The sequence below is a fragment of the Meleagris gallopavo genome, chromosome 2 (genome assembly GCF_000146605.3).
Source record: "Meleagris gallopavo isolate NT-WF06-2002-E0010 breed Aviagen turkey brand Nicholas breeding stock chromosome 2, Turkey_5.1, whole genome shotgun sequence".
Taxonomy (NCBI): domain Eukaryota; kingdom Metazoa; phylum Chordata; class Aves; order Galliformes; family Phasianidae; genus Meleagris; species Meleagris gallopavo.
This window is the reverse complement of record NC_015012.2, coordinates 12408444-12421352: the sequence shown is the minus strand read 5'-3', so window position 1 is coordinate 12421352 and position 12909 is coordinate 12408444. Positions and strand designations below refer to the sequence as shown.

The following is a 12909-nucleotide window of genomic DNA, read 5'->3' as shown; positions in this document are numbered from 1 at the left end:
AAGAAAAAACACTAAGAGCACAAGCTGAGAAGCCAAAGATATGACTTCCTTCAGTCAGATCAACTTCAAAGTATAACAAACAAAATGGGACAAACTCTATGGGCATTAAAAAAAAAAAACAAAACTTAGATATCAATTCCAGAACAAGATTTGTTTAATAATATGTATGCAACAGTTTCTCATGAGAAACACAAAGTTAACTTTCTCTGTATAATGATTCATGAGTAAATTTGGGTTTGTTGGCAGACTTGCATTGAAGAAAGTAACTTGCACCAAATGAGAAAAGGATATTTTAAGAATGTTTGCAAGTTGTCTGTTGTACCAGAACCCAGAGCAGTTTCTGCTAGGATGTTATTTTTAAACTGTTGCATTTGTAACATACAGGCCATATGACTCATCAAAACTTAAAAGAAAATAAAATCTTGTTTCTGTGTTCACTTTAAAGATATTGGTCTAACTTGGCAAGCAGAAGTTATCTGAAAGCACCAGAAGGACAGCATTGTTTCAAGACTATGCAAATCAAGTGTGGGAAAGTTGCACCTTAAGTAAATAAGAGCACTAGTGCATGTCTGGGCAGTGAGTGGGAGGTAAGAGACTTAGAAAGAGAAAGGAAAAAAAAATCTGGAAACAAAGCCTGTTGTTCTAACTAGGAGACAGCAACCCTACAAGGCATGTTTATTCTGATGACAGAAGCACAAAATCATTGGTGGCCTTGACTGACACACTCCTCTCACCATCTGGACCCCCAGTACTTCCTACTACTTCCTTGGCTTCTTTTTCCTTTTTTAATTGAAATATATTGATGTGGTGCTTTGGAGGCTTACCAGCCTATATCAGCGCTGCTAAACATTTAAATCCCTTAGCATAACCCAGAATAAGCCCATCCCATGACTTGACTTTCACTTTGTCACGTTGCTCACAGAAGATGAGAAAGTACTTCCTACCTTACTTCCAGAATGTTCCTTGATAAAATTGTTTCTTTTTACAACACAGATTACAGAGACAGTGCTCTGTGATTATTTAGGCTGACCTTTTATATAACACAGACTGTCAGACACCTCAGATTTAATTCCTGTTTGAACTACAGCTTATCTAGAAAGAAAAGCAGCTCACTTCACGCAAACGTCTCCAGCAATGGAGAATGCACCAGAATGTTTGTTAAGCAGAAAAAAAGACTTCTGTTCCTCCAGATTTCAGTGTTTTACTCACGAATACCTAAGCTACACTTTTAACCCTTCCTACACAGGATCAGTATCGCTGCTTTGTAGCCTCAGAAGTGCTGAGCTCCCTATTCCTTAGAAACAGGCATGAGAAAGGGTTATGTGAAAAAACAACCAGTTTGCTCATAAAGAATGAGGACGTTTTAATATTTGTTAACCCTGTATTAGTAATTGAGAAAACCTCCCTATACCATAAACATATGCTGTATATTTTGAAGCACTCCAAATATTTAGTTGTTGGGTTATGGATAAACTCTGCTTCTCATAGTGTCCTTGCCAGGACAGAATGGACTTCAAAGCACAGCAGCAGAATTCTACATTCATCAGAGCCTACTGACAAGATTTCATCCCAGCTATTAACCTCTCAGCACTCCAAGCCTGGCTCACAATGGTAAAGGAACCGAAAGATTTAACTAATCCTATTCTAAAGAATGCTTGACTTTTGCCTACTGATGGAAGAAAGCAGGGGTGGGAGGGAGAAAGGGGGGAAAAAATGTGAGTGAAAGAGGGGGAAATGAGAGAAAAGCCACACTGTACTTCAAGCTTGTAGTTGAAACAGCCTATTAATCAGGATATTGGAGGGGAAAAAACCAACCAAAAAAAAAGAAACAAAAACCCAGCCCATAAGGCATTTGCACTATTTAGCAGAAGCAATTAGTCAGTGCTCATTAGGCAGTATTCACATGATTTATCCCACTTCTCCCCCAGCCCTCAAAATGCCACCATTTCACAAAACGAAAGCTTCAAATTATCAGTGCATTAAAAGCCTGCTCCCCTCCTTGTTCTGGGCAAGTCTGCATGAATAATATGCCTCGCTCAAAAATATGGCTCCAAAAATACCCTCCCTCCACAATCCTACTGTGTTCAGCATCACTCATTTAATTGCTTGGTGGGGACAAAGAGAGAGAGAGGGGAGCATTTACCTGCACTCTCCCGGAATTGTGCAAGAACCATGCTTGGGGCTACATCCCTGACGACAAATAGCTGTTAAAAAACAAAACAAAAAGAATATCAGCATGCAGCCTGCTTCTTGCATCTTCACACTGGTGGGAAGGTTTTAATCTTTAACCACCACTGTAATCCCACTAAATCCAAGGTTTTGACAAGTCCCTCATATGAAGTATATTAGGAAATGAAAAAATAAAGTAGGTGACTCCTTGTGATATGAAATCTATCAGCTAGATTTACAGAGAAATCATACCTAGCACTGTTCCAAGAGTTGTTTCTATGTAAAAGAAACCATTTCACCTTTGAGCTGCAAGTCACTGGGTCTACAAGTTTATTTTCTTCTGTGGTGAACTGGTGCACTCTCCCTATCTTTACATCTAATTCAAAGCAACTTTTTAACTATTCTTTACACTTGAGACCTATCTCTGAACAGACAGGATATTAAGATGAGCGTCTATTCAAATTGCAGTTAAACTCAGTCAGCAAGACATGCTGATAGACTGTTCCTATTCACAGTCTTGCAGTCTTTTCTCTTTCTGAAATTACTTAGGAAGTTGCCATTCCTTAATAAACATGCTGAACATCAGCTCAGGTAGAACAAACACCCGGGGACTTTTCAAAGACCAAAGCTTCACACTTGCCAGGTCAGCTCTGAAACAAGTCTCTCTTTCCTGCTTGTCTTGAAGTTCTGCACCAAAGGGGAAATCCTGCCACTGAAGTCAGCAGCAGAACTCCCATTGAAGTCAGTGGGCTGGGTTTTCTTCCCAAGGGCAAAGATGTGGATGCTCAAAGAACACATCTGCTAAGTACCCAGTACTAGCAAGATCTCTCCAAGATTTTAAAAACAAGGCAGAAACTAGTCTTGTCCTGCCCCTGTGTAACGAGTTACTCATGTCCCATCAGTCCTCAGCCCTACTGTCAACACAAACTGATCACTGAACTGCAACTTGGATACAAAGAACTCAAGTCCTATCCAAGCCTATTGATAATCTGGGGTTCAGGCATTTGTCACAAACCTTTGTTGCACTCTGGTCCCATCCAGCCTTCCAAGCAGGTTTTGTTGCCATTCTGGTCACAGGTATGGTGAGTGAAGAAGTCATCTCTTGGTCGACAAAATTTGTTGCATCCAAAGCCATAGTAATGTTCTGCGCAAGTCACACGGATTTGATACTCAAAGTGGGCAGCTCCTGTGTTATGTTTCAGTGTCTGCCACTGACGGCTTGGATTGATCATGCCAGAGTGGGACGCCTTCTCAATTATGCGATCAGGATCTAGATGTTAAAAGAGACACAAGAGTTAAACCTTTGTTTAGGTATCACTGCCTCCCACGTTACATATCTCTAGCTTAGCAGACAAGACTCTCCAAGATAGCCAGTTGGTTTTATTAATTTTATGTTTTAGAGAGTAAGATAAGGCTACCCTGGAGCTACAGACCAGTAACTGAAATGCATATACAGCCTATAAAGCCAAATAAAGCTGAAAGTCAGAAGGAACTGATAGCTTATTGCCCATCACTTATCTCTTTCTCAGTGTGCAGACATCCCATAAGAATCACAGTTAGCGATTAAAGAAGATTCAGCTCCTCTTTCCCCAGGCTCCATGCAGGCTGGCACATAACGTGGCTCTCCCTGCTTCTCCATTACTGGTATTGATTTCATTTTTAACCGGAACGTTTACAAAAAAAGTCGTATTACAAAATCCTAATAAAGCAATGTCCACAAACCGAACATAAGCACTACAAAATGTTTGCTGCCTTCTGGGACTCTGGTGTAAACACTACATTGAAAACCAGCAACTTTGGAATTTGGTCAACATCCACGAGTCTTGGCTGAAAAATACCATGAAAGTTCTCCCCTTCAGATATTAGCTGACACCAAAAATTCAAGATGGCAAGAGCTCCAAGAAGAGAACTCAAATTACGGGATATATTTGCTACACAATCTCCTTCTCTCAATAGAGCGTTTCAAAGTTTAGACTTTGTACTTGACATTTAGTTCCAGCAAAGATTTTCTGGCTTTCTGAGCCCTACAACTGTCTAAATTATGGCTTGAAATAATAATATTTCACATTAGCTTGGTACATTGTATACATCTGTGGTATTTCACTTTGTAGTTCAGGTCTTGTGACTTAAATGATCTGACACTGTCTTACAACATGCTGCTAGCAAGCACTTGACTGCCGAATGAAAGTTTATCATAAAACAGCGAAAATATCCTTACAGACATAGTAAAAAAAAAAAACAAAAAAAAACCCACAAAAATAAGTACCAGGCTACACTGTTCTGTATATGGGACCATAATCCAGCCACAGGAAAAGTTGAGGTGGAAGGGCAGTTTGCCAACAATGTTACAAAGCAGTGAGGGAAGCAATAGCACATTCAAGTGTGAAGAATTAAAGTGTATTCACATTCAGTTAGTTCTTCTGACAACCACAAAAGAAACCCTGGAGATTTTATGGAAGAGCTGAAGACTAATGAAGCTGCTACAACACTTGACATAACACATGGGCAGTGTTTAATGTAAAATACTTCTAAATGTTTTGCTAAAGTCTTTTGATTTTTAGCTTCCAAAAAGAACATCCAGACGGGCTTTGCAGGACTGATAGCTATTGTCACTCCATCACTAGATCCTGCCTACTTGTCTACAGTTTTGAGAACCAAAGCGCTTGCTCCACAGCCACAGAAGAGTGTCTATATATGTAAGTAAGCATTTACTGATTTTCATGAGTATTCTTGGCTCAAGTTTCCAGCATTCATTAACTGTTTACAGTGTGAAATTAAGGGCAACAACTTCTAATGCATCTTCTGGTATTTCTTGTTTTATATTTTCCAATTAAATCCTTTTTTTTTATTATTATTCATTGGCACTAAGTCCCCGACCTCACATCTTTGTATAAGACTTTCAAAAGCATGCAGGCTTTTATTAATTTAGATACCTAAGGACTTTCCATACTGGTATATCCAGAACAATATCATGCCCCGTACTGTGCAGGTGTAAGGCTCTTAGATCTCATCAACAAGATTACTAATTCTAAGAGGTACTTAAGCAGATGCATATCTATTTGCCTTGAATGGGGCTAGTCAAGCGATTACAGTTCTACTCATGCGTACTGGAGATGGTTTTGCTGCACTTGCCAAGATTACACCCTGATCTACAGCATAGCTGGAAAGGGAATACATTTCCCCAAATACTGAGCGTGTGCACAAAGACGTCCTGTCTATTCCTCTTCTCTGAGTAGCAGAAGGGGAATGATGCTTAACTTAGTGTTGCACACCCTCCCACTTGCTTCTCCAGTCTTCTCCTGTTCTCTGTGAGGAACATCACACAGACAACTATTTCAGTCCTTGGCACCAGAAAAACAATCACCTTGGAAAAGAGATCTTGCCTCTGCTCTATCATTCTTCCCCTATCTGTCAGCTCATTAGGAAGTATGTCCTTGTTGTACATCTGTGACACCAATTCCTCTGAGTTCAGCCTGTGGATAAGAGCTCAAACGGAAACACCCTTTTTAGTCCACTGGACTTCATTTTGTTAAGGACACAGATGAAAAGCCAGCTGCAATTTCACTTTGAATCACAGCTAAAATGCTTTTGATACACGTTATAAAGCTACTACCACACGTTTAAATTCAGTCTGACAGACTTAAGATCCCTTTCCATTAGCCATCACCCACAGTTTTCACAATGAAGTATTGGCATGTTCCTTCTTGTATAAGAATTTCTCCACCCTTCCTTATTCCCACCTGTCAGTACGCACTTACAAAAGCGTGCTGACCCAGACTTCAGGGAAGGCATTGCGACAACTCTTCCATTCTTAGCCTGCACTGACAGTGTTTTTAAGTTTTAAAGTGTGCAACACCAAAGTAGCAGATTGGCTAGTAAAACAAGAATTCAACCGGGCTTGAAAGAAAGGGATCTTCATAATTCCCTTGACATCATCAGATTAAATATCCCATGCTTTGATAGAAAGATTAGAGGAAACATTATTCAATTAGAAATTGATGAAGCGGAAGAGAGTGGCTTTCTATACACCTTTAGCTTCCTCTCAGCACTTTGCTGTCACAGAGTTGTTTCCCTTTGCTTTCCGTGGCTAAACTTTAAAGCTATTTATCTATTTATTCAGTGAGCAACTGTATCCAGCCTTCTAGCGAAATTAGCTATTTTTACTGCCTGTCTTTGCCTTTCAGTGGTCTAGTTTCTGGAAATTACAGCTATCAAGCATCAGGAAGCAAAACCGAACTAAACAACCAAAGAAACCCACCCTAAGCAGTTTGGGTGGCCAAGGACAGCATAGTTATTTTTTAAAGTCTACGTTTCAGACAATTTCCAGCTATGGCTTGGTTTACATTGTGCTGAAATCTCTTATGCCCAACTGGAATTCACATGCAATTGATACCAGTAATTTACAATAGCTCTTTGACACAGCTTGAGATGCAGTGGTAGCCCCATTAGCTTTGTGTTTGAAGCGACAGTATCAAGATGGAATCTAGAGAAGAACAAGAGTAAGGAAACTATTTACATTGAATCTTGGCTCCAGCAAAGCATGATTCTCATCAACTTCAACAGGGCCAGAATTTAACTGCAAGACACTCTTGGAAGTGAGACAAGAGAAAGTATGTGATTAAGGGAACGTAGGAGGAGTGGAATGTAGAGAGGGGAAGGAAGTATCCATTCTAGGATCGCCTAATGACTACACTGATCAGAAGGATGCTCAAACCATTGCAAAACACACAAAGCCTACTAAACTCACTTTTTTGAGAGCTATCAGAGAATACTTACAATTAAATAGTAATTAGGGTGAAAGAAAATCCTGGGTATAAAAAAAAAAAGGCTCATCACTTTATACGATGACAATTGTTTAGTTCTAATTATTTCCTCAGCTAGTTCTTCAAGACATTCTTTAGCTATGGGAAAGCTGACTGTAAGTAAAGTCACTTTACAAAGAAAAGGCTTTGTGCAGTACTGTGACTGAAGTGACCTACAGATGGATGTGCGACAACAAAGCTAGTGCAGAAATGCAAATCAGGAGCATACATAAGAACTTGTCTGCACTTGGTCAAATGTACTGCTGAGAAATGAGGCAATTTTGTCTGAAGACATTTGTACTTCCAGAACATGAAAGCAAAGAAAGGGTTCATTGTGTAGCTTTGGAAATGCAGTTGTTTCATGAAAAAAGATGAGCTCTAATAATAGTAAAAGTGGCAGAGACCCAGTCTGAAAAAAATCTTCAGATCCTACTGTAAACAAGACCTTCATTTTGAATTCAGGCATCTTCCTGATTCCATTTTAAAACAATTCTCCTGCTGAAGCAATCTATTTTCTACTTCTCCATAAAACATATTTAATCAAGACCCAAGAGGTCTCCCAGACATCTCCATGACTGTGCAGGAATAGAACTTGAGATCACAGGAACATGCGAAAGTGTTGAACGTGGCAGGTTGTAAAGCAAATCACAGACACCACTAAGTAGATCTGTGTAGAAAGGTTCTTGGACTCAAAAAGCCATTCCCAAACTGTCTATTCTTCACCAATCAAAATGTAAACAGAAAACCACAGCACTGTGCACATTTCTATAAGGCCTTTCTTCTGTGAAGACCATTTCAGTCCAAAGGGGTCTACAAGCTGCTGTAAGATTTATGGAAGATGGGCCACAGTGCTGATGTTTCCTTGTTAAAGGAAAATGCTTGTCATGTCAAAGGTTTACAAGTTCATAGTTTCTCCTGTGGCTTTTACCACTCAGTAATAAAACCTTACATTGAAAAAAAAAAAGAGCTAATTTTGCATACCTGCTTCGGTAACAGTAGGCAGTATACAGAATAGCTCATAATGCCAGGAGACTACATAGCTTCTTCTAGCCAATGGTAAAAGCTCAGCAGAAAACTTCATCCAGCCAAAAGACATTCCAGGAGAAAGATTCCCACCCTTGATTTCCAGCCAGCTCTACCAGGTGTTACCTGGTAAACATTTTTATAGTTCCTGAATACAAGTCTGTAGACATCCTACCCCCAAGGAAGAACTGATAATTATTTGCCTCTCCTCCTCTTCTACAGTCATTAAATAGATCACCTGGCCTTTTTTTTTTTTTTAAATGTAGTGTGTTCAATTTTGAGAAGCACGGTTTATAGGGAGGTCCCTAGTCAGCAATACTTATGCTTCTAAATATCATTTTTTTTAAAAAGCAAACAATGCAAAACAAAACAAGAAAAACTCCTGGGCCTTTATTCTCCCTGAGGAGGAGGTGAGAATTAACAGCATCTATTTTTAGGCATGAAACTGCTGGTGCCTAAGTGAGCAAGCTACTCACCCTCTACAGGAAATAACGAGACAGGCTAGTGCAGAGCCCGGAGCAGTTGTTCTGACTGATTGTGGGAGAGCTTATCACTCTCCTCACTGTTCACAGTAAGCTGGGTAGACTGCCAAATACCTTTCAATAGGCAGGAAATCAAGGAGTCCAAACAAATTAAACAAGGGGAACAAATACTTACTAGTAGAGTTATCATTGTAATCCCAAGCCTCAACAAGCAAAGTGTAGGATCTCTGCAAAAGAGAAACAAGAGTTAATTTCAAAGCCACATGCAACCTGAAGGAAAAACAATAATACAATTTAAATTCAAAAAATACCTGGTCTGTGCCTGGGAAAACAGAAATAGGTAATAAGTTATACTTGAGACAAGTGTGATCTTGAAACATCATAAGCTACCTTATCCAGTCTGACTTACAAGACCTTTCACCTTGGATAGCTCATCTTTGTCATCATTAATGCATCTTATGTACTTAACCAGGAAGTCCAGCCTTTGACACGATGCTGCAGCCACAGCTGAGCATGTGTGGAATTGCCTACTGCATGTTGAAGAGAGAAGACACTGAACTAGCATAGCAGCAACCAAAAGAAAAGAAAAAAAAAAAAAAACAACAAAAAAGAACCACCACTCTCAAGAACTGCTTCAAAAGAATTTTACTTTGAGAAAAGTAGTCTTGATTTCCCTGCCCCCAATCATCCTGAAAGCAAGAAGTGTTGCTAAGATTACTGTGCTCTGCCTTGACAGCACAATCTCTAGGGACTTTGCTTTTCAGCACCCCCTTTGAAAGCTTTGTCTGCATGAGGGCCATCGCAGCTCCCACAAGTATCAGGTAACTGAGGGAAGAACTGATGGATGTGGGAAAGGGGGTGGGCTAAGAGAGATGCATTGTAAAACAAAGGCTAAAATCGAGCTATTTGGAAGAGCAGGGAAAGGGAAGACGCACTATCCACCCCGTGTCACATTTACAGACAGACTAACCTGCCAATGAGCTCTCTAGCACTCCAGTAATAATAATCATCAGCATAAACTAATCAAGAGTGACTCCATGGGTTGGACAGATGCCAGCTATTTCATCTGAGCCACCTTATCTTCAATCCTAACTTGAGAACAAGAGCCATTAAGATGTATTCCCTTCCCCCTCCCTACTCTGGGATATTATTAACTTAGCTGTATCTTCCAAAATTGCCAGGCACAGCTAAACTTAGAGAAGGATTCAAGAAAGCATTCAAAATGAAAAAAAGCCAAAGAAAAATAAAAAAAAAAACCCAACACCCTCTGATTTGATAAGTACATTAAGAACTACAAATGAAGTAATAAACGTAACATCTTTCTGGTGAGAACAATTACAGAACAAATATAAACTCTCTCCATGAAGAGCTTTGATACTTTGCCATAGAAGCTGTGTACCGTAAGGTTTATTTCTTCTTAATTATATATGCACTCAGTAGCGGCCTGCAGCCCTTAACATCTTTTCTGTACCAGAAACCAAAATAAAGTTGAGAATAAGCTGCTACAAGGTGCAGCTTTAAGGCAGACCTCGAATTCCTTGAGAAAGAAAAAAGAAAAATAAGGGGCTGAGGCAGACTGTTTTCTCACGACTGGACACAGCATGCAGCCCCTGAATGAAAACCTAGTTTGTGATGAACACCAGCTTGGAATATAGCCTAAATATGTTTCATATTCAAAGCAGACTAGGATTCCATTTTGTTCACTGATAACTGTGGGAAAATGCTTCAAAAAGTAAGCAAAGCTGGGCAAGCTGAGACATGCATTCTGACTTTTACAGGGAAGCTGCATTGGCCACGCCATTTTTGGTTAATATTTCATGAAAGTGACATATTTGCTATTAGTCTAGAATAAGTGTCTCAACTTGGAAGAAACTTCTGCAACAAAACAAAGCACAATGTGATCATTTAACACTATTGAAAGCATACTGAAGAAGTTCTTTCACAAGTCAAAGGTAAAAAAAAAACAAACAAAAAAACAATCAAACAAAACTCGAATAACGCTCCTGAGCCATTTCAGAGATGCGCACTGCACTATCATGGATGCTTTCTCACTGCTTTAATTGCAAATACTGAGAAGCACAACGTGTTTCTGCAAGCTTGAAAAAAAAGTGTTATGATATAGAAAATGAATTATGACAACTAGCACTATTTCCAACGAAGTTAAGGATGTTTTCCTTTCGGCCTTGCATAATTGTTTTGGAAGATATTTTGTCTAAACTCATAGCAACAGTTACGGGTTGGTTCTCAGGACTGTTTACCAACACACCTAGCCCTTAAGGAAAGGAAAGGCTGAATCCTGGCTTTAAGTACTAATGTTGCTAGATACCTGCATGACCACTTTCCAATAGGAGTTTGTTTACAGAGTAAAGAGCTTCTGCTTAACTGGGTAGAAATAAAATGAGGGAGAAAAGACATACCCTAGCAACTCCCTTGTTTCCATGTGCCCCCTTTCACCTCATTTGACATATTTTAAATAAGGAATCTCTATCCTGAAAAGGGAAGGTATCAAGAACGGCAGTTTAATCTCTAGGCTCAGTCCCTCCCAGCATGGGGCAGAGAAAGGACAAGACTGTATTCAATGCAGAAAGCACAGACACCCACATCCCCACAGCAGCAGTAAGTGCCCCTCAGCAATACAGCCATCACATAACTCCAGCCAGTGCCTCCCCACCACTGCCCAAAAAAGAGTTCTGTGCAAAGACTGAACCACTGTTATATTTTAAAAGCGCATATCATCCCCACTCTATAGATCAACAATTAAGATATCTCAGGAATGACTACGTACAGTGAGGAGGTTTAAGTTTTCCCATGCCCACAGCTGACCTCTGCCCATCTTTGAATAAATATATATATCCAGACACAAGAATTCCACATCGTGCACCTTATTCCATCAAAGCACTGTCCTAAGCAAAGAGGCAGCAGTGAACTTTCTGGAGTCACACCCAATTAGCCACTGTAAGACTGAGCCTGACCAGAAGGCAGGGATTCTGACTTGAGAGGAAAGGCAGTTTGAAAGGAATAGCAAGCCTGCACAGCGTGCACAACATCTAGTCTGATCCACCCAGAGGGATGAAAGGCAGCACGGTCAAATTTAAGCTGAAGTCCTATGAGTTAAGCTATGAGAGGATGGAAATGGTTGAGGTCACACTCCAAATTAAATAAAGCAAGCACCCACGTACAAGGGTTGCTTCCCTCAGTGACAAGCTACCATGACTTAGCCTCAGTCCACTGATAATACAACTCACTGAAAGCTTTGAAGATGCTGAAATCCATCAAAGAAAGTCCCTTTTAAAGGCCTGAAAGAGCAATGCAGCATATTTTCTAGCTATTTAAATGAAATACTAGCAGCTCCAGCTAAACAACAGGTGTTCAAAGCTCTCTTCTCTACTATTTCTTCTTCTCTTCATCCAGGTATTCACCCAAAAGAGGTGGTTTTGTACTTTGGCTTCTAAAGACATTCTGCAATTCAGCGTTACAGAGGAAGACTGAAACATCAGGCTTATTAGCAAAAGGACAGCCTCCTTTTGAAAGAGGCTGCAACTCGTCAAACTTCTTTCCCTTCTAGCCTTGTGGTTAAACCAAGCAAGAGCTTTGCTGAGCATGTGAAACCATGACTAGACAAATGCAGTGGGAAGTTTGCATTCTTAACGTTGTGCCTGCTCCTCCCCTCTGCCGAACAAGGAGAGCAGGTTAAGCTCAGCCATGTTCTCCTCGTGTACTCCTAGCCAGGCACAGCTGTGAAGACTCATCTGAGAACAGTCCTCAGACTCTGCCTGCACCACTAGGAAGAAGGCTAGGATCTGGGCACACTATCACAGGGGACACGGCACACTGAGAGAGCTGCTGCAGTCTCTCTGCTCTTCAGCTAGAAGGGAATGAGACAAATGGAGAAACAGAGTAGTAGTTCAGAGTGCCCAAAAGCCAGGAAGGAGGGCAACTCTGAGCACATTTAAGGCTAGTCACAAAACCACTTCCCCTAAAAGTCAGCAGGACTCTCACTTGCATGCTCCTGCTGCCCCATGGCAAGTCACAGTGACGCCATGCAGATGTGTCACCACGTCATGCCACGGTCAGCCACTGAACCCTGACAACAGAGTGCTCCTCCATGGGAGCTGAAGACAACTGGTTCCTCATCCAGAGAAATTGCATATTTGGGGGGAAAAAAGGGAAACAATTCTCCTGATTCTTTCTTGAACACAGTCAGGAAGCAATTCTATGGGCCAGTCTACATAAGGCTAAGTTAACAACCCGTAAATTGTTACTCCCTTAACCCTGCATATGTAGGCAAAGCAAGCTGTAGTGATCTTCTGCTTCAGAATCTCTGACCAAGTGCTAGACTGAACCTCAAACAGGCAGGTCTCATCAGAATATGCCCAGGTGAAAATGCAAGCATAGTGTTCTTTCACTGTTTGTTTTGAGCAGTTCCTCCATTG

At 40.6% G+C, this 12909-nt stretch overlaps 1 protein-coding gene and 1 long non-coding RNA gene across 3 annotated transcripts; one reads left to right on the top strand and one right to left on the bottom strand.

Moving 5' to 3' along the window:
* The first annotated feature begins 8 nt into the window (after positions 1 to 8).
* LOC104909538 lies at positions 9 to 12557 on the top strand. 2 transcript variants are annotated; one of them, XR_792390.3, is made up of 5 exons: positions 9 to 587; positions 1501 to 1611; positions 4794 to 4865; positions 8949 to 9297; positions 11888 to 12557. It is a non-coding gene; the product is annotated as an uncharacterized LOC104909538 (long non-coding RNA). The 2 variants fall into 2 exon arrangements; XR_004158759.1 differs by lacking the exon at positions 11888 to 12557 and having other exon boundaries at positions 8949 to 10021.
* LOC104909539 (protein jagged-1-like) lies at positions 1610 to 8978 on the bottom strand. The gene is made up of 3 exons (XM_010706598.3): positions 8652 to 8978; positions 3185 to 3439; positions 1610 to 2204 (listed from the first exon to the last, which is right to left on the bottom strand). Exons 1-3 carry the CDS (start codon positions 8857 to 8859, stop codon positions 2140 to 2142), a joined length of 528 nt encoding a protein of 175 aa, XP_010704900.1. The 5' UTR covers positions 8860 to 8978; the 3' UTR covers positions 1610 to 2139.
* Positions 12558 to 12909: the final 352 nt, after the last annotated feature.